This window comes from Onychostruthus taczanowskii, unplaced genomic scaffold (assembly GCF_017590055.1).
Source record: "Onychostruthus taczanowskii isolate IOZ18803 unplaced genomic scaffold, ASM1759005v1 scaffold42, whole genome shotgun sequence".
Lineage (NCBI taxonomy): Eukaryota > Metazoa > Chordata > Aves > Passeriformes > Passeridae > Onychostruthus > Onychostruthus taczanowskii.
In genome coordinates, this window is record NW_024501682.1 from 161267 (window position 1) to 186768 (window position 25502).

At 38.9% G+C, this 25502-nt stretch overlaps 1 protein-coding gene across 1 annotated transcript in view; it reads right to left on the bottom strand.

The window, feature by feature from the left end:
• RPS6KC1 (ribosomal protein S6 kinase C1) overlaps window positions 1–25502 on the bottom strand; it is an 85448-nt gene that overhangs the window by 50827 nt on the left and 9119 nt on the right. The window contains exons 3-7 of the mRNA XM_041413600.1: window positions 25263–25383; window positions 18167–18282; window positions 16117–16210; window positions 12370–12429; window positions 11197–11559 (exon numbers count right to left, since the gene is read on the bottom strand). Of these exons, the coding sequence (XP_041269534.1) occupies window positions 11197–11559; window positions 12370–12429; window positions 16117–16210; window positions 18167–18282; window positions 25263–25383 (754 nt within the window). The remainder of the gene's footprint in view (window positions 1–11196; window positions 11560–12369; window positions 12430–16116; window positions 16211–18166; window positions 18283–25262; window positions 25384–25502) is intronic.

A 25502-nucleotide genomic window follows, 5' to 3' on the forward strand; every position in this document is an offset into this window, starting at 1 on the left:
CCTATTTCCATTCTGTGGTTAGCTCACAATAATCTAAAGAGGTATCTCTCTAATTACAATTTAAACTTAAAAGGCATTTTTCTTTAAATGCCAGCAAACGGGAAATGTTTAAACTGTGTCAAAGCCTTTGATGAATCTTTACAACTGCTCATAAAAGCTCATCCTGCTTAAAATAATATTGATTTTTCATTTATTTTCCTAGATACTAGAAGATTTATGTTTCATCTGATCAGGATCAAAGCTTCTCCCCCCTCCTGATCACTGGGATTAAATCAGCAGTGTCATTTTACACTTTTAAAAACTACATTGCTAAAGCAAGATATAAAAGTGCAGCAAGGCTGATCATGGGGACCTAGAATAAAACCCCCTCAAGATTCCCCATTTCTCTCTCTGCTTTTGCTACAGAGCAGCTGTGCCTCACACAGATTCACATGAATGAAAATATTAAGGCGAGAAACCACCCACTTAGTTTATTTTCCATATGACTTTCCTGTAATTATTTTGTAAACTGTTCACACAACAATATATAAAAACATCTGCAAAAACAGGTAATTAATGTGTCAAGCCAAACTAATGCATTTTTATGGTGTCCATGCTTCGTCAACTGTAATTATAACTCTTTTTAAGCAAATGATGATGTGTTTGTTGCAATGTGCAAGTGGTTATTTTAGATGCTCTGTTTACTATTACTGCAAACAGAATATAAAAACTCTACAGCTACTTTGTTGCACATGTAAGCCTTCATCCACACACACAAGCACAAGCAGGCTGCTCCCTCATTTTCCAAAGGCTTTGCCTATTTCAAAGAAGTTAAAATATCCTAAAATGAAAATTGGCTTTGGAAAGGCTGACCAGGCCACCCGCTGACCAAAGTAACAGTAAGCCAGGACATTAGGACAGCAGCCAATGATTTAAAATTTGTTCTTTAATTTATATTTCTAAAGACAGCTCAGCTACAATATATTTACAAACATAGATATTCCTAACAACATTCAAATTATTTTGAGGGTTTGATAGAGGAAAACCACAAATACTGGAATAATTGTGCCATTGAGTTCTTCTGTGACTTGTCTGATTGTTTGCCCACAGTGCACTGATTTGAATGAAAAACACAAAGAAGCAGCACTTCCACGATGTACAGCAGTGGTATCTGGAAAACTAGCAGTATTTTTGTTTGTCTTCTGCTCAGAGTCTTCACTCACACTTCATAGTAGCTCAGTGATGAGGTGAACACCTCATGTGTGGAGACACAAGGTTTGACTCTATGTTTCTCAGAAGGTTGATTTATTATGTTATATATTGTATTAAAATATTACATCAAAACTATACTAAAAGAACAGAAAGAAAAAATCATCAGAAGGTTACAAAGAGCAGGAATAGAATAAAATGCATAACAAAATCTTGTGACTGTTCACAGCCTCGACACAAGTAGCAGTGATTAGTCATCAATTAAAAACAATCTACACAGACTAATAAAAAATACACCTGTTACATTCCACAACAGCAGATAGTTATCATTTACATTTCTTTCTTGAGGCCCTCAGCTCTCAAGAAAGAAAAATCCTAAGAAAGAATTTTTAATAAAATATCATAACTACAGCTCAGAAGAGGACACACTGTGGAGAGATCACCTAACTCAATGCTGAAGTGTTCAGCTCAGTTAACTGCTTATTCACACATCAAATATTCTGTAATTCCATCATATGGTAAAGTTACCCATGCTTAGGTAGAAACAGCAAAAAGTTACTGAAAGGGGGCCCATGCAATAAACTTAGACAAATAAAAAAAAAATTGGGTCAGTAAAGACCGTGGATGAAAATCTGTCCTTTTTCTCCAAATAATCTGGGATACTACAACGAGAACACATCTCAGATGCATAGAAGTGCTGTCAAACTTGCCCTGATGTGTAACGATTCTCCTCCAAGGACGCAGGATGAAGTCATGGTGAAGATCTGTTTCTCTCTGGACTATAAATTAGTTCTAGTTACCACTTGCTACTAACATATACAAAAAAAAAAAAAACAAAACAAAAAAAAAACCAAAAATCATCAGTAAATCATTATATGTAGCACCCTCCCAGGAATTCTAGATATTCCTTCCTTTCTTTGCACCTGACCAGGACCAAATCATCCCCCTTAAGGTGTTAGAGGTTTTCCTCAGCAAGAGTTAATCTGTCAGGGCAACATGGGTGCCCTCCCTACTTGAGTAGATGGTTGGCCAGGACAGGAATATTTTCACAGAAAAAGTAAGGCCATAAAGTTAATATTACCTGTCCCAATCCTCTGTAACCTCCTCTTCCTGCTTTTCTCTCAGACTTACTAAAAATATATGTGGGCTGCCTTCCTTTAAAGAAGATATCAGAAGAGATTTGCTCCAGGAAGAAACATCCTCTTGCAGAACAAGATACAAGGAACTTGTGCCAGACTGCCTGTTGTGCCAGCCCCAAACTCCACGTTCTTAACAATTTAAACAGTAAAACTTTCTCTAAATACTGAAATCTTCAATGAAACATTTATAATTGCCAAATCTAACAGCTATAATACCATTTTTTATTTTTAAAAGTTTCTTTATCTTCTTCACAGTCTTCCTGCACATATCACCCAGCTGGATTGCTGAATTTTTCAAAGAATTGCTCTCTATAAAAATGCAAGGGAGTAAGCCTTAAAAGATTTATTTCTTCTCACAATGAAAAGAGGTTTAGCAGCACCTTCCTTATTAGTGGGTAGCCCAGCTGTTATTTTTGCCTAATTGGTTCAAGAGGACCTCTGTTCTTCTTAGGGCAAACACTTCTTACATCATGTGAAGCAGACTCCTTTGTCCATATTAGCCAAACAAAAGCTCAGGCACACCGTAAGTGACAATGCGACTCATAATCCAGCACGGGTTTGTGATGACTTTGGACACTGTTTTATAACCCCAAAATTTATTTCAGGAAGGGGAAAAGCTGCTGATTTTGGAACGAGTCTCCACCAACTTTCACAGGAGGGTGGGTAACCTTTAATTTTCAAACAATTACTTAAGTGAAATGTGGCAGGTGGTGAGGTAGACGGATACTGCAGCATCAAGGAAAGAGCCATAGATTTGAGCAGCAGGTGGGGGTTTGGAATTGTGAAATAAGACCACTACCCCATCAGCTCTAGTATGCTTTACATTATATTAACAGCAAGTTACTTTGAGGTGCTGATCAAATTCTGCAGCTGAAAAAAACCTGTAAATATTAAATAATAAGACAAAGGTTAAGCCCATTATGACAAAACAGTTGAAGTGATCTTTTTTCCTCTTTTTTTTCTTGACATTTTGAGAGAGGCGAAATTTATTAAGATGCAACACATTTATCAGAACCATTCTTTCTTGCTTTTCTGATGATTCAGGACAGTACTGCATTCTATCAACCAAGAAGAAAAGCCACTTAAAAGTTAAACCTTTCACACCAAAGCATGAATTTGTGACAGTGAGTGAATGCCTACAAATTCTTCTTCCAACTTTCCAGTGTGCTGGTAACTATTATGTCCATATGTTACATACATCATCTTCACTGCAGGTTGCCTGAGATCCTTAGAGATCTGTATTTCCTATGAAGTTGCCAGTTCTGCATCCTGTAGAAAACCTATGGCTACACACCTGTCATGTAAATGTCTAGGTAAACATCTCTCTAGGGAAAAAAAATGTTGGCACATTTGCCAAAGTTAAGATTACACAGAAGAATGGTGTGGGTGAAATGTGTTTGAGTGACCAGTAAAGAAGGAGTCAGTAACACTGAAGATAAGAAATGTAACTTGCCAGAAATATTAACCAATAAACATCTGCTTCTAGATAAACTCTCATGTTAAATCCACAAGGTGGTGGTAGCTTTTCATGTGCATGTACCTGGAAAAAATAAAATGAATGGTCACAGCACCCAACATTTCAGGGAGGAAAGTCTTAACTTCCCATCTATCTGCTGATACTTGTAGTCTTAACTGTAAGGTATTTCACCAAAATAAGAGTTAGTATGATAAATATTCCTAAATATTCTTCTGCTGAACTACTTCAGAAGGCAATCAACCCTATAAGTGTTTCAAGACAGAAGGACAAGCAGTGACATTCTAGCACAGAGGAGGGAACAAAATGGTGACAGCAGCAGCAAGTCCTCCAACATAAGTACTATTGGAACAGGGGAAGAGCACTGACATTCAGAGCAGGTAAAAATGTTATACAGGCCATCACCATGAGAGAGAGGAAATTTCCAACTTCTCTGCACTTCTTGACTAAAAGCACAAGTTCAAATTATAATTAGCATCCACAAACATCCCTCGCTTCAGAGCAGAGGGAATCCAGGCACAGAGACACCTACCCCTTCAAGTAAGAACAGTTTACTGCAGGGAAAAAAAAAAGAAAAAGGCAGATTAAAACCCCCAATTATGAGATTAATAAATCCTGACAGTCTAATACTACTCATGTTTATGTATTAAATGCAATTCATATGTACTTTTATATACTACTATGGGAAATGGTATTTTTCCCCAAGCAATCACAAGAATCTCTAAAACAGAAGAGCTAGCAGCAGGCCTTGTAGAGATCAAACCTATACTAGTCCTACACAACTCTGAAGCTAAGGAGGCTATTTTAAGATACTGGAAGAGTTAAGAGAGAAAGAGGACAGGAAAAGAGAAAACGATAATGTGAAAAGACAGAAGCTGTATATGCCAGAACTGTTTGGGTGAGAATCAGAGCACTGATTATCATGCAGCATCATACCTTTAAACCTATCTAGGCAATTTTTCTATTCCAGCTAGTAATTTGCCTCAATTCACCTACAGTGCCTAAGGCATTGAATTCTGCAGCCAGAGACTTCAAATTTCTCACCTGCAGACAGCAGTGTCACTGTAACCTAATCAGTCTGCCCTGTCTACCCTGCATGCTGCAAGAACTGTGGCAGCCCTACTGGGTCTTCTGATGGGAGGCAGAAACCCCACACAGCTACAGTCGAAAAAAGATTCCTGCACTTTGCAGCTAAGCGTTGTGGCTAACAACAGCTGAGATAAAAGGCAGTGCAGGCTGGAAGAGATGTCTGTTAAAGAGGCCAGGCACAGGCAGCAACCTGGCAAGGAACTGCTATGAGGAAAGACTCAATCTTGGAAAGGTCAGAACACCACCAAGTCAATGGAGCTAGCTGTGTCCCAAGAGGGAAGAAAAATGAGATTTTTAAGGCTCACCTGGTCACGTATTTATTAATTCTTTAAAAGTCACATGCTAAGTAACCACATTCAGAGTTATCTCTGCATCACACCCTACACACTGGCTTGCAGGCATGACTACAATTCACTTTCACATGTATTGCAAGGCTCTAAGCTCTGCAGCATGTACTAAACCTCAGACCTTTATCAGCCTCCTGGTCCAGAGAAGTCTTGCAGTTTAAATGGAACTTTGCCTTGAGTGTTCCTTTACATAGCCAAATCTGGCTGTATTTATACAGTAACCAGTTTCTGGCATTAACTATATACATTAACCATACTTTACTGGCACACACTGTATTCTACTGCTTTGCCACAACGACGTGTCTAAACCCAGCACTTTCACACAGGGAATGACATCACTCTGGGAAGTCCATCCAGCACAGTGAAGGACCCTACAGCACTGATCAGCTCTGAAGCTCTGTATGGTCTGCAATGGGCTTAGAAGACAACACATTCCAATTATGAACAGTTCCTAGTCCATACTAGCATGTGTTTCAGCATCACTGGCAGCATGGTGAGATGTGACTTTTTTTTAAAATCAACCACAGTATCTCCAACATCAATTCTTAATCCAGCTGCTTATCAACAGACAAGTCCTGTCACACACTTTTCTTCTGAAGCAGCAGCTGTGATTTCAAGGTTGTATGAAGCACTAGGAGAGAGGGAGCACTTTGTATCATTGTTCAGAAAGCTCAGCCCAAACAAGTTCTACAGCAAACAGGTTGAATGATAATACACCATAGGAACAGAGAAACCTAAGATCAGGGCAGGGAGAATTACACTTCCATCAGTCATCCTATCACCAACCTACCCTGTGGAGTTCAGCACAACTCTGAGGGTTTCCCTGCAGACACCACCTCACAGCCCAATTCACCTTCTCAGAAAACAGGTTTGTTGTTTCCTTAAACACACTGTCATAAGCAGACACATCTGCTGGACAGCTCAGAAACTGTTAACATCAATGAGGAACACTACTCAGAGGCCTTCACAAGTGAAAGGAATTTAAAATAGCTACTGTGTGGTAACAGAAGTTGTCTTCACAAGTGCCATTCAACAAACAAGCAAAGGAAGCCAGAAATGTGCTGGTGGAACGCCATGGCTGTTTTCCTTTTCATAAAGTACTGTCTTCCTGGCATTCTGTCAAGCATGCTCCTGTTTGCATCCCTGGCTCCATCACAAGTTCAAATCACAGCTCATCATAATCCCAGTAATTAGACACAAGTTGGTTTGTTTTCAGTATATCCAAAAATATCATCTAGTTGTCCAAAGTATTCCCAGCATTTCATTGTATATGCATTTCTGGGTTAAAAGTCAGTCATTTTAGCAAGGTTCCAGTAATTTGTGTAATTTTTGATCCAGCTCTGTTTACTGGATAAACATTAAAATAGCATGGAGCAGTGCAAAACTGACATTCACAGTCTGATTTCAAAGACACCAGCAGCTTATTCAGAACTTGTAGATCCCAAACACAAAACAGAGATACCTGGAAAACAGCTTATGGCTGCTGACACTCCAGAGGCATCACATGCTTCATGCAACAAGGTTCATGCTGCCTAAACTAAATCAATATTCATTCTGCCCAGCCACAGCTGCTACACATGTGAAATAAACATCCCAAAACACCAACGGAGTAAATGGGTCGTCTCCCTTCAGATGTTAATGTACAACATGGACAGACCAGCAATGAACACATTTGGTTTCTAAAAGACACGGAACTTTTCTACATGAATTAGGCTGGCCACATTATGCAACATTCTTGCTTCTTCATATGCCTGAAGTTATTGAAACACAGCAATAAGCAGCAGTGTAAACTCTGTTTATCACACACCTCAGACTGCCCAGGTCCATAATGGATACAACTAAAGAAAGGCTGCTGCTGTAAAAAAAGGAGCAGCTTTTACAAACAAGACTCCATTCTTTAATACAAAAAACCTCTCCATAATTTCAGTCTCATGATCTGCTTCTTCCTAACATAGACTGTATATGCCCTATACCAAAGTCAGGGAATGCACTACTTTGCATAAAACAGAGTTAACTTCCAGCTAGAAGTTGGTGGCTTGCTATTGATTAGTGCATTTTTTTCCATCTCTAGGCCTGAAGCAATGCACTGACCTCGAAGTGCTCTGACATCCTAACAAAACAAAGGAAAAGCTATAATTGTATAAGCCAAAGTTTCTATCAGTTAGCATACTCAGTATGCTTACAAAGGCAGAAAACCTTGAATTCTAGAAGGTTTCAACTCCTAGAGAATTGTTGAACCATCCTACACAATCTTTACAGACCTATCTTCCAAAAGCTTCCAAACCCTGCATGCAGCAAAGCCCAGAAAAGACAAGAGGAGCAGCAGAATTGGTACATATTCAGAAGAAAAAGGAAATTATGGCAGATATCCTGTCACTGCAAGCAAGGCAGCTCTGGTATACATGAAACGGGAAGGCACAAAAGGTGCAGTTCAAGGGCTACACTGCCAGTCCAAGATTTCATTCTTCTTCCCACTGACAACTGGTTAATATTAAAAACAAGTATGGAGCAGAAGTAGGCCAGACATGTATAAGGAGCAGATGCCCAGAGTCCAAAGTCTCTGAGCACGCAGCAGTCTTTCCCCAAGGGACACAAATTGGGTCTCTTGGCAGGACTACAAGTAAGACAAGAAAGGATTTAGTACTAAAGTCTGCAAGAGACTAGCAAAAGAAAATACATATGCACCTTGCCCAGAATAATTAACACCACTGTACATCTGAGAGCATGTGCACAGAGCTGAAAACAAAGTCAAGACGTCCATTTCTCAAACATACAACACTTGCCTTGCCCAACACTAGTGCCAGCAGCTCAGAGAGCTGGAAAGTCATCAGGAGTATAACAGGCTCAAGTGTACTCAACTGCCTTTAGGGAAGCCACCCACCTCAAACTGATCAGCACAGGTGTATAAACCTGCAGCACTGAACTTTCTCAGGCATGGTTTTGTCGAGGCAGCCTTGAGCAGCAGATCTTGTGCTGAGCCTAAAGGAGCGACTGGCGCCAGACACAGCCTCACCTTCAGAGCCACCGAAGCAGCTCACGGGGGCACAGCACCTGAGCAGGTGGTGTGCCTCAAACGCCACGCTGGGAGCTCTGAGGATGGGTGCCATTCCTTCCCCCACCTCCGCGCACTGCTACAATCGCCCCATTCCAAGTCTCGGGTGGCAATTTCTATTTCCTTGCCGCCACCTCGTGGCCAAAGTCTGCATTCCCGTGTCACTGCATTTTCCAGGGAAAAAAGCCACCTGCGGCCCGTTCCAGAGGCCACGCGTTCTGCAGAGGCTGTGTACAGGGACAACGGCACTGCACACGTGTGCAAGGATCGATGAACAATGTGTTTCACTCTCAGCTGTTACAAAGTCTTATTTACACCGAATAGGTGCAAAATAATCAGTGGCAGACAAGCACAAGCATTTTGTAATAATTGGACCACCCTTATCTTTGAAAGGAGTATGTTATTATCTGTGTGAAATACATAACTAGGAGTGTTTAAATAACTGAAGTGACTAGATAGAAGCTTTGTGGGTTTTCACTGCAATATACATTAAATGCTCACATATTTATGCTAAACACACTGCCTTCACAAAGCCGCTACATTAAAAAGTTTTGTTCGAGGGTTTTTTTGCTGTCCTCATAGATCATGAGATAGCACATTTTTAGGAAGACATTTGGACCAGCCCCGCCATCATGAAGAGGGCAACAGTGTCTCTCTGCCAGCTTTCAGAAGCTTCAAGGAGAATGGGACAAAATGAGCTGGATCTACCCAAATCTAGTGTGAATGCCCAGAAAAGAATGAATTCTTCACAGCCATGCAGGGTAACACAGAGAAATGAAAAAATAGCTGACTGCTAGGAACCACCCTGTGTACAATTATCCCAAGCTGTAAGATACCACCTAAAATGCAACTCATTCCCATTACTCCCTCTTGATGCAATGCCAGGGACTGCAAAGAAAAAGGTGCTGGTGCTGGTTACATGTCTCTTTATCCATCAGGAACACTGACACGCACCACACAGGTAACCATCACTAAAAATTTATTAGTAACTCCCACTGCACTGAGTGGCATCAAGAAAATCAAGCAGACTATCACAATTTTCTGAGATTCCTTGAATTTCTTCCTAGCCTGAAAAGCAGGGATAAGTGGGTGATAGAAAAGTTACCTGAGGCAGCCAGAAGAGTGGATAGTCAACAGCAAAAAAAAAAAAAGAAATCCTTGGAGGAAATTTTGGCAAATACAAGTAAGAAGTTCAACCTGCTCTGGTTTAACAAGTTCATGTGCATGAGTTGAGCAAGTTACTTACATGCAAAAAGTCTTTCACAACTTTAAAGCAAACATATTACCCTAAGGATTACCATGAATTCAAAGCCAACATGTTTAACCACTGCCACAACTCAAGTATACACGATAATTACCACAGCAAAACTGATGTGCAATAGACTGACTTGTTTTTATGCCCTAACAGTTTGAAACTGTTTAATAAAGCAAGCTTTTGAAGTTGAAGTTTGAACTGTCAGTTCAAAACAGCATCATGGCAGCCTTGCATCAGGGCTGGCAGACAGAAGTGTTTATGACAAAACAGGACATCCTTCAGAAGATCACAACTGAATGGCCCACAGGTCTATGAAAAAGTGTACTTGCAAAGAAAGAATAGCTGGGCTCTCCAAAGAAGACTGCCAGCATATTCAACACTAAGAATGAAAAATATTTTGACAACACAGGCAAGGAAAGGAAGGATGCTATTGAAAAGCCACAACAAGCAGCAAAGCAGCAACCCTACTGACATCACTGAGACTTGAAAAGAGGTGGATTTACTTTTGCCAAAAAGTATAAGACACTTCAAGCAAAGGCTATGCACATATCTTGGCTCACACCTCTAGTTCTCATCAGTAACCTACCCATTATTTTTTGCCAGGTCCCATTAAATCAGCTCAGCATGTAACTTCCATTGCTAGAACTGTTCAGAAGGTCTGGACCACTGCTGTGCATCCCACTGGGATGCAGCAAAGGCTTCTTGCTTGTGTGTGTTTGGTACATTCATGTCTAAGTCCAGATCTGGAGCAGCAGAATGCACCTGTGCTGTACACTGTCAAACAAAGGCACAATTCTAATCTCACTCACTTGATCTGTGTGGGACAGAAGCGCAATACACAGACTCTGAATTCACTCCAGAAAAGAACAAATCTTTCCCTGTACTTTATAGCTTTAAGCCACTGTTGGACAAAACACAGATTACATGAGGTTATCACTTGAGATTCTCAAGAGATAGAGAAAGGAAAAAATTTTCTCCCTTACTGACAAGGTGCAAGGAGGCAGAAATTTGCATATAATTGCATCCAGTCTATTAACAACAGCTTTTGCAGATATATATTGACAGACCAAAGTCTTTTGACAAGGCAAAAAAAGCCCTGTTCTCCTCTAGCAATGCAAGCATGTAAGTTTCTATGCATCCTTTAGTTAGAAAAGGAGAATAGTTTAATGGAAGAAGCAAGAGGCTGTGAGACAAGAGCAGTTCTAATCCTTTTGTGATTGGGAAGTTAACCTGAGTCTGCCTCCTCCCAAGCGTAAAATGGGGATAATTAATCCTCACTTAACCACGTAAATTAAATAATGTTTCAACAGTGCTGCAAGTGCCACATATTAATTAAAGGCTAGGCAATAAAAAGGAAAGAGGCAAAAGTGGAGCACTTTGCTACTCACCTGCAAGTTGAAGGTTGTGCTGCAATTCTAACAGAGGAGATATTGGGCACTTGGAAGATGAGACCCTAAATTATCATTCAGTCTTAGAGAGAAAAGTTTCTCTCTCTCTCACATGCACACAGCTATCAAGTACATGAAAGCCAAGTACACGTAACTCTGCATTTCAGATCACTTCTTTGCAACACAGTAAGCTGATGTTAGCCATGGAAATGTCATGAACAAACACAACCAAGGAGAAGACAAACATAATGAGAAGATCCATACCTTGAACACCTTCCAGAAGCAGATCAACCCCCTTTCTATAAAAGCTTAAGGCAGTTTCATAATCTTCCTCCTCCTCCTTCTTCAAGGCCAGCTTTATTAACTCGCCTGCTTTCTCCAAGTAATCTTGTTTGCCTGGCTTGGATTTTAAGCTTCCAGTAAACAAACCATGGCTTTCCTTTTCTCCTTCGGGTTTGCTCCACTCCTGCTCAGATGCCAGTGTGCTTTGGACTGGGGGATCAGAAGTAACACAAAGGCCAGCGGCTCTACTGGGAGAACTTTGGTTGGATGCCATTCCATCATCTACCTCGGCGAGAGAATCTACATCGACTGTCAGAGAGATCAGGTCACTGTCACTGGAGAAGCCTGAAAGTCAGAAAGGCATCCATTACTCTAGATTGCTTATATACCTTAGGAACGTTCAAAATTCCTTATCCCCGTCAAAGATTTAGCTCTTTTTCACTTATGCAGTTTCCTCAGAATACCCACAGAAACTCCCTGGTTGCAATGCTGTCTCTAAAAAATTTAGTACCTATAGAAACATATTTTTAAAAATTAACTACAAACTCTGCAGAACAACTAGTCTTCATTTCAGTACTGGGAATGAAGAGACCAACATCTAACACCCAACTTAAACTGCTAAAGCAGCTCACCATTGAGCTCCACAAATTACAAAACTAAACCTGTGTGACTGCTATTAGAAAAATCAACCAGCAGGAGCCAAATTACTGTTGCAAGAAATCCCAACATACTCTTTAAAATCAGTAAGACGAAGCACCCTCAAAACAGTAAATTAGGAGTTTGAATTAACACAGAGCTACTGTCAGCATACGTATCATGCAGCACTCAGCTCACATGTAACACATATAATCTTCCTTCATTGCTAACACATGGTAAAATAAATTACTTAACACCTCTTTCATCACTCAGATCTGAGATAACACATTTTATCTTACATTTGCCATAAGTCACTACACTCTAACTGCAAGCTGACCTTCAGTAACTAAACCACAGGTACTTTTCATGGTTATTTGGGAATAAACGGCAACAAAGCTATTTTACATATATACCATTTCATTCTGTAAGGATTATCATCCACAAAAGGCATTCACTCAGTTATGGTTTTCTAATTATTTAATTTCCACAAATGTAATGGAGACAACTTCTAGATCTCACCTCCACATTCCGACTGACTTGTAAGTGTCACATCATCAAGCCCGCTTAAATCCTTTCGAACTGAAAAGAAGGACAAAAACGTTTCCAACATCCAGATTACAAGTTCCTTTGCCATCAGAATGAAAATACATGACCCTCCTCTAAGTATATAGTATGAAACTGCTCTTTGATTGGCTATCAGAGATACCCATTTGTTAACACACCATTAAAAGTAGGTATTAGGCTTGCCATTTCTCACTGCTTCCAAGATTTAAAAACAAAACACAGGTCCATGCTTGGATGGAGGATTATTCAAACCTCACACTCCACCTCATTTCAACAACAGCAAAACTATAGTCCCTATCTCTCTCTGCTCTGATAATTTATGGATAAGGAAACTTAAAACAACAAAGTTTTCAAAGCTGGGACCTACACACCAAGAGAAAAAAAAGCCAGCTTTCAGTCTCAAAAACGTCATTCCAGAATAGTACTCTGCATGAGACATATGGAGCAAGCCACAAATTTGGCAGTGCCACCTGGATATCAAGTAGCAGTTTGTTTTATCACCTTGGCACATGTACCCACTGAGGCAATAAAAGAGGCAACAAGGTCAAGACATTTAGCTGTTTGCATGCACAGAGAAAGTAAATTCTGAGCTAAAACCTGGTGTCTGCTTTCTCCTATATTATTGTCGGAGTGATGAGTTTAACCACATTTCCAGGTAACACACCATACTTATTTTCAAAAAGTATGTGGCAGCAGCTAGAAGCTGACTCAAAGACAACTAAAACTTTATTTTACATTTTGCAGCTGTAAAGTAATAGGAGTTTACAATTTATGGAAGAGGAGTAAGAAGGCACTGTAGAAATACTGCTTTTCTAAAAGCCAGTAGTTCCTTAACATGAGTGAGAGGAAAAAGACGTGAAGGACAACCAATTACCAGCCACTCTGTCTGAAAAGCAAGGGACAGTAATACATATGACACTATGCTACTTGAGAGGAAGGGACAGGGTGCACAGAAGACAATACTCCTCATCTTCTCTTGGAAGGGGCATAAAGGGAAGGGTACAGGCAGAGAAGAAAATTGCCTGTGTAGCCCCCAAAACTGCAAGAAAGAAGGAAAAATCACAACAGAAAAGCTGGAGGAAGACAGAGGATTCATTAACTAGCATAATAATAATGGGCCATTCACCTGCTCAGTTTAGGGGCAGCAATATCAAATTTGGGGGTGGAGAGCTGAGCATTTATTAAACACCATTTAGAGGTACAAGGTGGTAGAAGCAGATCTGATTGATGTACAAAGAGTGCAGAGAGAAAGCATGAATGGAAAAGCTGGGGGTTTTGGAAGGGTGTTCTGGCCACCCAGATGAGATGAATTAGACCCCATCCACACAGCAGATTTCACACAGACTCAAGTTCCCCTCCCCACAGGCCAACAGGCCAAACAAAACCACGTTGGCTCTTGTCTTGTAGCCAACTGGACCAAAAGCTGTATGAACACAGCTAGCATGGCACAGAGCCTGAGCTAATAAAATTTTCTTTAGGTCAGGTTTAGAGCCTGGAGCTGGCACCACACAACAACAGTCATGGGGTTTCCAGTCAGTTTATGGGGTAGAAAGCATCTGAAGTGCACAGGATTATTTCTGGGAAGATAATGTGTCCATGGAAAAACAGAAGAAAAGAGGAAAAAACAGAATGAAAAAAAAAAAAATTACTTCCTGATCAAGTTCTCTAAAGAATCTGCTAAGTTAATTGATATAGAAAGATTTATGATGAGGAAGTGGGACGTCTGGACATCATCCAGTGTATTCAGAGAAGAAGACAGAGTGACTCTTTGTCAGGAATATAAGATAAGAATAATGATGCTGAAATTGAACACAAATCTCTGTACTTGTCTCTGCCGTGTGCAATTTTACCAGGTATCTGAAAAGTAAACACAGTTTCCAAAAACTGGTGGAAAGCCTGGGTAACCTGATATCTTGAAAAGCAGATTCTTATGAAAGCATGAACTGCCAAACTCCTTTTACAAGCGAGATAATTGTTGCTTATTTTGGTACAAAAACATTGCTACTACTGTCAATTTGCATCTTCCACCATTAATGTGCACACCTTCTGCAAAATGAACTTTGTCTGGAAAGAACAGATAAAAGTGAGAAAACACAACCCACCCTTAAAAGCAAACAGCAGCACCTGTTAAGGGATGGATTTGCTACTCCTCAGTACAACAGCCTGAAGGAGCAGTGCCCACGTGGAGGCCCTTGCCTGCCCACAGAAAGGGACAGAGTGAACCAGCCACAGTTAACTGCCATAATCACAGTGGGAAAAATCAGATGCAGGTGGGAGGTTGTGAGGAGAGTCAGGGAGAGGACTCAAGGCCGAGTATTGCCACTGCCATCTAGAGGTTTTAAAGGCAGATGTTTCATTCTGTCCACAGCCTCCCATCCACTAAAATCTGCTTTCAAACATAAGACAATATAAGATGGCAGACATGTAGGATTTTAGAAAATTTAACTCCACAAAATTCACATTCAGCATATCCAACTCCTGTGCTCGTAGCTGTTCCAAGGATCCTGTAAAAGCCCTCCAGCCGATTCAGAAGGGTATCAAAGAGTTTTTCTACTTTACAGCATTTTTTTCTTTTCAGTATTTTGTCTGACATAAAGGAAGTGGTTTTCTTCTGCTAAAAATGAGGCTCTTGTGAATAATGAATAGAAGCGTTCACATTAAGCACTTTTAGAAGCACTATTTTATAGGGCATAGTGTAAAGTGAGTGCATTGTCAGAATCTGAAATTTTAACTTCCACAGAAATCATTAAAACTCTTTAAAACTAGTTAGTGCTACTTATCATAACTGCCCTCTTCAACTAAACAACTACATATAAACATATATGTTTCTATATATGTGTTATATATAAACATAAACCTATATGGGTTTATATATATATAAACAACAACAACTTCTATACCTTTCCCTTCACAGAACAAAACATTGTGGGGACATTAGTTCATTAACATCACAGAAGGTACTACAAAATAAAATGCAAAGCTCACTTCCTATGTAGAATACATTGTACGACTAAGCACAAAGTTACTGACACAGAGAGATCCCAGTGCCAAGTCATACAACCTCAAGAAGAAAAAATTAACCAACTACCCTTAGAACACAAAACCAATTTTTTGTTATGCAAGGATTGTTTTATCAAAGCAAATTCTATGCCAGAAAGATCAGATCCCTTCCTAAATAAGCTTAAGACAAGTTTGCATAATAATGTGGATTTATATACAAGTGTTAAGCAATTCCAAAGGAAATCTTAAGAGCTGAAGAAGAATTTCACAGAAATCACAAGGACCAAGCATAACTCAGAAACACATAAATATCTAAAAGATTGCATGGTACACAGAAATGCTTAAACTGACAGCCTGGAGATAAGCAAGAAACTCTAGCACAGTATTTATTTGGGCTGACTGACCCTTCCTTACAGCTATACTATTATTTAGTGCAAGTGAAGTACCACAAAAAGTGCCACTAAAATTACTCTACACATGGTATCCAAGTCAGCATGTACACCTTTAGAATAAAACCTCCAGAAGTACAGACAGCTCTGTAGAGCCAAATTTCTCTCTTGCCAATCCCAGCTCAGCTTTTTTGCCATAACAAGCAAACAGAAACTGGAGGCCAGTGCTCCATGAAGAAATCTGTCACTTGCCATTAACGAGGTGCTTTAAAACAGATCATGCTGTGAGGTTATGTGGGAAGAGAAAGCAAACCTTCAGAGCTGCAGTCAGACAGATTGTCAGTCAGAGAGTCAGACAGAGGCTCAACAGGACCAATCAACTCAGAGCCATCATGCACCTCTCCACCCTGGGGAAAAAAAAAAAAAAAAGAGGCAAAGGAATTACTCAGCTGCTAAGCTCTATGGAAATTCTCATTGTATAGAAGTGATAGCCAAAATAATATTTCCTAATCAGTGAGTGCTCCATTAATTTAGAGTTAATGAATTGAATTAAACCATATAAGCCTGCAAAATTAAACAAGGACTTTCAGTTAAGCTATGTTTGGTTGCCACAGACTGACTAGATAACTAAATATTTAGCCTACTGCAGCTTCAGAATTTTGAACCACACAGACCTGCACACCCAAGTCTAACAAAGAGAGAATAATAATGCTCCTGATCTCTTGTGTCACATATAGTCTATGCCCTTCAGTGGCTCTCCCAAGCACAGGACTGTCCATCAGACTAATGTCCCACTCATGACCCACTATCTTGAGTTCAGTCGCAGCTGAGACTTTACAAAGATAAAAGGAGGACATTCCTCTCCAAGCCTAAAAGGAATCAAAGCTAAGAGAAGTAATCATAGCATTAGAAACCACCTAAATGTTTTCAGTGTTTTCTTCTATTTCTGCTTCACATCTCAAGTGCACACTTTCCATGCCACTTTAACAAAAAGTGCACCATTTTCAAAACCATATTACAAACAAGCATTGCTAATCTGTCTTGAACCAGCCCAGCACATTTTCACACAAGCCAGCTCGTTCTTCTGGAGTTTATAACACATAGATGCACAGAACACTCCCTTCAGATGTTTTTAAGAATTCATTGTTCAAGTCTCTCTCTCCACAGCCACAAAAATCTGAAAAGGAACAAAACCACCCATGGGTAGAGCTAAAAGCACACAGGCTGAGCTGATGACAGACCAAACCTACGGCTCTCTTACAGACACCACATCAGCTAACAAATGAGCTTAAATTACTGCATTTGCATAGCCCCTCTTGAAGACATGTGTGTCCTAAAAAAACATCGGTTTTCTAATTTTATTCATTTCCCTGTAAAGCCAGAAAAGGTCCATTGGGAGGCTAAAACTAACACTTTTATTAAGCAAAGGAAGGAAAGAGAGGTCTGAAAAACTACCCAAAACCATAGAAGCATTTTCAAAGAACTGAAAAACACAAATGCAAATAAACCAAAAAGTAAAATAGTCTAACTTGGTCTCCCAGTCACTTATTGATACCAAAGCTTAAAGAACATTATTTTAAGCATTTTAAAGAACACTGCAATAACTTCATCACAAAAACAAGCAAAGAATCGTAAGCTTTGATAAGATTTTGCTCTTGCATATACATATCATTTAAATATACTAAACACATTAATATGCTTAAGTCCCATCTCAGCCAGATCAACATTTCCTTAATTCCAGAGAGTTACTATCATGGGTACATATATGCTTATTTATGCTTATGAGTTTGCAGAATGTTAGACTAAGCTACTGTAATAAAGAGGTTTGAAGGAAATATTAAAAATAAAGACAAAGTAATAAAGAGGAAGTCCATATCAACGTACTGTCCTAAAATTTGTTATGGAGACTGGTTCTCACAGCACTGTACAAGCAACAGGTTGGACTAGTTACATGCTAAATTTGTTGCTGTGGACCTGGGTCCACAAAGACCAGAAGGAAACAGTGTAAACAGTCTTCACTCCTTTGGTTTGAAACTGTAAACGCCTACTGAAAATAAAGGAACAGTGAAAATATTTTTATTACTTCCCACTGGAATTTATCATCACAAGTTTTACTCATCATTCAACCAAAAAAAACTCAAATCCCTTCACCTGAAGTTCCTGTAAAACCTTCCACCTTGCAGAGGTGTGGCATGGGGGTTTTTAAAGCCACATTTCCAGAGTGAACGGAAAACCCCCAGTCCCTTCACAAAGTACGTCAGACCAGCTCACTGCCATACCAAGGTTTATAAAGTAAAGCAGAATCAGCACTATACTTCAGTCATGTCAGTAAGAAGCAAATACTTCTGCAAATACTAACCAACCTTAAAAAACTCTTCCAGCTGTTTGCTGTTATAGAGAGCAGGGATATTGGCAGAAAACTGCAAGAGATCTTCAGCACATTGCCTTCTTTCTTCAATCACAGTTTCATCAAATCGCCCTGGAACAGATTGACAGTTTTAGAAATAACTACACATTTATTTTGCAATAACAACCACAACAAAAGAAAACAAATGAGACAAAAGCAACCTTCTGGAGACGATGCCCTGAGTCTATGAAAGTCACTCCAACGCTTCAGGAGAACATAGCAAATCTTCAAACTTCCTATTCTCAGATGTCCCTAGAGTCCCGTCTTCTGCAATCCACTCGGATGATGAAAGCTGGCAGCTACGACAAGAATCCTTCGCCCTCTCATCATAAGAATATGCGAGGCAACACTCTTGATTAGCCAAGAGACACTAACGGATGTCCAGTGTTATCTGACAATAAATGATACATGCACAATTTGACAATATGCCAGTCAGTGTCAGCCTTGATTATGGCCCAAATCCTGTAAGGAGCTGAGCAATTTTCACGTATTCTCAAGAAGAACGCACAATATGAGCGGGTAGTAAACAAAGTATTGCTAAAAGCCCCCAAACAGATCTTCAGTTCCAAGGTGCCATTTATGGAGGAGACAAAGTGTAGGGGAGATGGTGAAGCCCTGCTACCAGACACTGAAGCTTTCCTCTGAAGTAACTCCATGCAGACAGGGTCTCATCTCCTTCTGGATTCAAGGGGTAAACAGAGCTGGAAGCAGCTCATTTACTAAAATGTCTGATCATTCCTTTTTCTCTACCCAGCACCCAAAACATTCCAATTAGAAAAAACATACTTAAAAACAATCCCACAGTTCACCTGAAGAGATTTGCTTCTCAGGAGAAAACCCTTGGATTGCTACCTTAAATTCACATCCTTCACAATTGCATGCAACTTATTTTAGCTTTTTATATCAACATCACTTTGTTGTTGAAATAGTTACAAGTTTACAAAAGAAAAAGGGCAGAGGTTAACAGTAATAATTGGAGGAGAACAGAACAGATATTGCAACAGCTATACAGAGGGGAAAAAAGGACTGGGAAGACAAGTTCAAGAAACAGTACTACTATAACAGCATGACCAGAAAAATAAGAACCACCTATGACAGCTCTGTGGCATTAACCTTTGAAGAGGACAAAAGAAACATTGAATACAAAAGCAAAATTCATTTATACTTAGAGCGAGCAAAAAAATAATCCCAGAAGAAAGTATCAAAGCAGGATTCTTTCCAGAAATTCTTCAAGTAAATAGCTCCTGCCCATGCGGTATCAGAAAAAAGAAAATAAAACTAAAAAGACACACACATACTCACAAGATCACAAACAAAGCTTTTGGGGTTTATTTTTCCCATGAAAGAAAAGACAAGACATCATTGGGCTAATTTTCAGCTGGACTGGTTCCGTGCCTTGCTCACCCTGCCGTTTCAGCTGTACAAACAGGAGCAGCTGTACAAAAGAGTGAGCAACAAGCAGGCAGAAAGAAGGCAAAAGCAATGCTACCATGGTGAGTGGTAACATTGAAATCAGGCCCTATTAAACTGCTCACCAAACTTCCTAAGTCTTCAGAGCAACACTGGGGTGCATTAGGGCTCTTGGCTCATTCCATGCAAAATTGGACGTCATGGTAAGAAAACAACTTCCCTCAGCAAAGCACAGCAGCATGGGCCAGCTAAATGAATCTACAAATTCACACGAACGCTGTTACAATGCAGTAGAAAATCAAGGGTGAAGAAGTAAACACCTAACAATACCAGAAACAGAAAACTTTTGCAAGAAAAAAATTCTGCAAGATATTTTTCCTCGTTTCTCAAGAATCTCTCCCTGTTCTATTTCATCAAACTCATTAAAAACTAATTTTGCTTATCCACATCTTCTCAGTTTCTCCACTGGGCACCAGACAGGACACAGGACCAGCCCTGCCAGGCTGACCGGCGTGCATTCACTGATTGCCAGGCAGCTGCAAACCTCACAGGTACGAGTTGAGCCTGCCTGGCCCTCAGCAGCATCAAAATACAGGCTCTCTTCTAGCTCAGCTGCCATTTCACAGACTTTGCAGAAGTATAATTACATTTGCAACCACCTGCACTCTCAAATTTAGCTGATATTAGCTACATCACTAAGGGGTTCGACTTTCTAAAGGCACAATTACACAAGCCTTAGTTTCTTAGGATGCTGAGCTAAAAAAAAATAGAAATACATGTTTGAACAGAGCTGTTGAAACATTAGTCACTGTCGCATTTTCCAGCCCATTAGCATCATGATAGCATCAGAAAAACTGCTTCTAGAACTAGAGGGCTTTAGGGGAAGGAAGAACATTATTCAGTACTGGCTCAGTTCACAGACCTGCTGGCATCTTGCTGCCAGTTTAATTCCCAGGCAGCCTGGCCTACCTCCTTCCTCCTTTTCCTTTTTTCGTACTTTCAAGCAATGTTGTATTGCTCAATACTTTCACTGTCACTCTTCTCAAGAAAATGCTCAAAGGTGCTTACGCAGCCAGCTGACACTTCCAACATTTCTATCAGGATGTCATTCTGCATCTAAATCAACATTATTTCTGCTAGTCTTTACAATTCTCAGATATACACACACTTCATCATAGGGATCATATCTTTCTGATATTTTTAAGTGTCAACTACAACTTCAACATATAACACAGTTGTTACTCCTGCAGCAATGATCCAATCCAAATTTCCTGTTTATATAAAAATCAAATGTAAATTCCTGTAAAAAGAATCCACAATTAATTTTGTGAAGCAGACCTGAAAAACTAAACACCCAGCAAAGTGTGTGTTCATGTTTCAGTTAGCTTACCACAAGACTTCCTACTGTACACGGCACCAAACTCATAAATAAGTTACTTCATTCAGTGTCTTCAAATGCAAAGAGCACCCTTATGTGAGCTTTGTAACGAAAATCATCTTTCTGACTCGCTGCTAGCAAGTTATCAATATCTGGGGAGTTTTTGTTTCTTTTTTGGTGGATGGGGGGGGGGGTGGTATTTTTTTATACTAGAGTACATTTCTGCAATTGCTAGATACAATACATGCAGATTTACCCATATTTTGGTAAAATGCCATGTATCGACATATGGAAACACAAGGGTGCAACAGCAATAAAAAGGAAGTAGCTTAAAAGTACTGAAAAAAATTATGTTAATGCATCCTAGGATAGAACAGGAATCATGTCCCAGATATAGGTATCATAATTTTAGCAGCTGGACATGTTAGGACGTTTTAGATTTCCATGATCAAGTTCACTGAGGTTTTTCCTACAAAAACAAGTAGGAAATGTTCAAGTGAAGTACAGAGAAAGTCAGATGATTTCTTTTTCCCATCCATAGCAATTTTTGTGCTTTGATACAAGCACCTCCACTGCAACAATATAAAAATACACACACTTTGTGGCAAGTCCTTAGTTGCATGAAATATAGAAGCACAGCATGACACATTTGTTTTTAAATACATCTCAGTTCTCCACACCATCTCCTGAAACTCTGAATGCTGAACTGGAGATGCTCCTCAGCTTTAACACTTCTACTACAACAAAGTTCAACTGTCAGAACCACCAACGCCCATTGCACAAACTGTACCCTCTGCAAACAATAGGTACATAACACTATTTCAAGCACAGGTATCAAAAAAAAAAAAAAAAAAAAATCGAAACCCCCTCCTCAACAGTTGCCAACAATTCTACTCACAAGTTTAATTAGAAACTAGTCTAAAAGCTGCAACAATGGAAACATTGCCACAGGGAAGCAACACTACAGAAATGGTCCATCAAAGCAGCATGGAAACAAAAGATCTTGAGAGAGATGGACCTTGCAGGTCATCACTAACAGAATGAGACTGAAAACAAGTTTTTCAAAACCTTGTTATCTATGAAGATTGTATTTTTCCTCTAGTACAAAAAAAAACCTTAGGATTTTTATTTTAAATTAAAATAAATCATATGGCAGTTACTATGTGCAGAATTGCAATGGAAGGATATACAATGAAATTTTATGTTGTAAATACAAAAACAATTCTTAAATTGGAGAGTCATATAGGGCTGTTCCTTTCAGCTAGGTACCAATCATTTAAAATTTGTTTTTACATTAATCAACTTTTCTGTATTCTTGTGTGTCTCAGCTTCATTTAAATAGAGGGGTGTTTTGGGTTTTTTTTGTTTAGTTTTAATTTCAAAGAGGTTTTTAATAAATAACTGCATTGAATGTTTCTGTGTATTTCCTTCTCTCACAATGTACATTTCAGTCACTTTTGTTCACTAAATACAATAGAAGGTTGTTTTTCAGAAGGGATTTCACTCAGTTCTTCCTCTGCTTACAGAGCTAGTGTAAAAACAGTTAATTTGCATTTATAGCAATTTTAAATTATTTAAGATATTAGACACCTATACTCTCTTCCACTCTGATTTTCTTTCACCCCTCTCTTTTCTCCCCTATGAATAGCTATCATATCTTTTACCTGAAATTAAATTATGCTTTGCAAATACTAGCTTTGTAAATAATTTGTCCAGTGAGAACTCTATTCTATAAATCAGATTTAAAATAATCTCAGAATGAAACTAATACTTCATGCTTCATTCAGCCACTATTGCCCATGCTCTGACATAGCACCGAAACTTATCCCACTTCCAACTTCACAAATAAGCAAAAAAAAAAATTGCATTAAGCTTGGGTACAATTTGGCTGATGTGAAAAACAATTTAAACCAGGAATTTCACCTAGCTCTATGCAGAGAACCACAAAATCTACATGAGAATTCAGCTTCATAGATGCAGGCCAACAATGTGAAACATGCTGGATGCTAAAACATACCAATCCGAGCCACACAGAAATTTTGGGAAAATAGCCTCTAGATGACTGCCCAACACTGCAAAAAAATGCCACACAAAGAAAACCTGCAAAAATCAGCACTCGATGTGCACCAAAAAACACCAAATACTGTCTGGGTGCTAAAACATGCACAATACATCCAAACCATGCAAAAAACATGTATGGCAATAAACACAAAAACCAGACAACACATGGAAACTGCAAATACACATAAAGCATGTGCTAGAGGTGTGGTAAAAAATGCCAAACAAGCTCAACACTACAAATGCCAAAAATATGGAGAGGGAAAAAAAAAATTATGTGGTGGCAGGATACAAAAGAAAAAAAAAAGGCAAATTCATGCTGAAGTGTGCTGTATGTTTAAAAAAACACCAAAACATATTCATGGCAATGGAAAGCAACACTGCAGCAATGCCTGAGAAACAAAAGACATTTTTTTTTAAAGTTCAAGAAGCTTAGCAAAGAAAGAGCACATTGGAAATTCATGCCAAAAGATGCCAAACATACTGGACACCCGAAATACTACGGCAGTAATGCCAAATATACTGGGACAACACTGTAAGAACCAAAATCCACACCAAAAGACACACAGAAATCCCAGACCAGAAACAAAAGCATATGGCAGATGCATTTTTAAAAATGCCAAACATCCTGGACACTAAACCCCATACAAGGTGCACGGAGAAACCACAAATACAAATGAGTGCTAATTAAAAAACAAAACAAAGAAAAAAACCACCAAACTAAACCAACTTGTAAACACCATAAAAAGGATTTAATAAGCCCAAAATGCCTTAGGTTTTGAAAAGGATTTAATAAACCCAAAATACACCTCAGAAACTGAAAACCTCACAAAAAAGGATTTGGTGGACGCATGCCAAAAAAACCACCAAACATGTTCAAAGATTAAAAATCATTAAAATGCCCAATGGTAAATTGCACATGGAAAATTCATGCTAAAAAGACCCAGCAAATATACAGGATACACAGAAAAAATTCCACTGGATAATTCATAAAATAACACACTGAAAATTCATACTGTGTATGTATGCAAAAAGAACCTACTAAAGAAATCCTGGACAGAAATAACATCTTAGCCATGCCCTAACCATGACCATGACCTAGCCATGACCAAAATCACACCTAAAAACAGTCCAAATCCACACTGGAAACATTTAACCCCAAAAGCACATTAGAAACCAAAAAGTTCATGCAAAAAAAAAAAAAAAAATTTATAAAAAAAAAAAAAAAAAAAAAAAAAAACAAATGTGACTGATAGATGCAAGTAAACAAATGTCAAACACTTGTTGGACACTTTCAAAATGCAACTTTAAAATTCTTGGGAAAAAGGTTTCAAAAGCAGGTGGTAAATGTACACCAAAAGCAACAATCAGCAACACCTTAGAAATGCCTCAGAAACACTCACAGAGCATGCAGTATATGCATGCAAAAAAGATACCAAACATGCTGAACACACCAAAAAAACTGTTGAAAAACACTTTAAAACACAGTGTATATTATGTGATATATATGTACACCAAAAACATAGCTCCAGTTTGTGCCGAACATGAAGAACATACACTAAAAAAAGGTGATTTTATAAACACAACACTGCTAAAAAAAAGTGTGGTATGTGGAATTCTATACAGTCACACCACCTCACTGGAAATCCACCTATAGCTCATCCATGAGGACATGAGGGTGAAGTTAAGACCTATAAGAGCTAATTCCTTTTTGTCACCTGTTTCTCTGGCAGATTGTTTTGGTGAAATATGTAAAACTGATCTCAAAAGCTTAGCTAGATAAAACTGGCAATTGCAATGAAATTGCTGTAATATTTTTTTTTCTGTAACAAACATTTAATAATTTAATTTAGCTCATCACTAAAAATCTGACAGCTCATATATAAAATACCTTGTTTGCTGTTCAAGTGCTGTTCGCTAAGCTAATATAGACTTTATGCTCCTGAACACAGGGAATGTATGTTGTAAAGATACAGAACATATACATCAATAAATATCTCAGCTACTATGTCTAACGTGGAGGCAAGGACATAAACTCTTATACATTACAGAAATAAATAAAAGCATCAAATTATGATACTGGCACACCTACAAGTTGAGTAGAAAAAGCACAAGGAAAATTTTTCATCCAGCAACAAAACAAGATGTATTTATAGATATTGAATTATCAAAGAATTTCAGCAGGTCAGGAAGAAATTATGCTTACCAAACACTATTGCTTTGGCAAAAGGTGGAAAGAGCTCTGTGTGTCTGCATAGGTTTTTATGAATTTGCCAAAGATCTTTGTGCAGTTTCTTAAAGTCACTGTATCTCTTCCAAACGATTATCTGAAGAAGAGAAACCAGAGAGAAGTATTAGTGAGGTTCACTGTTCATATTACATCACACCACTAATCCACTGGGTTAATCACATCAGACCACTAACTCCAGCAAATTTGTTTAACAAA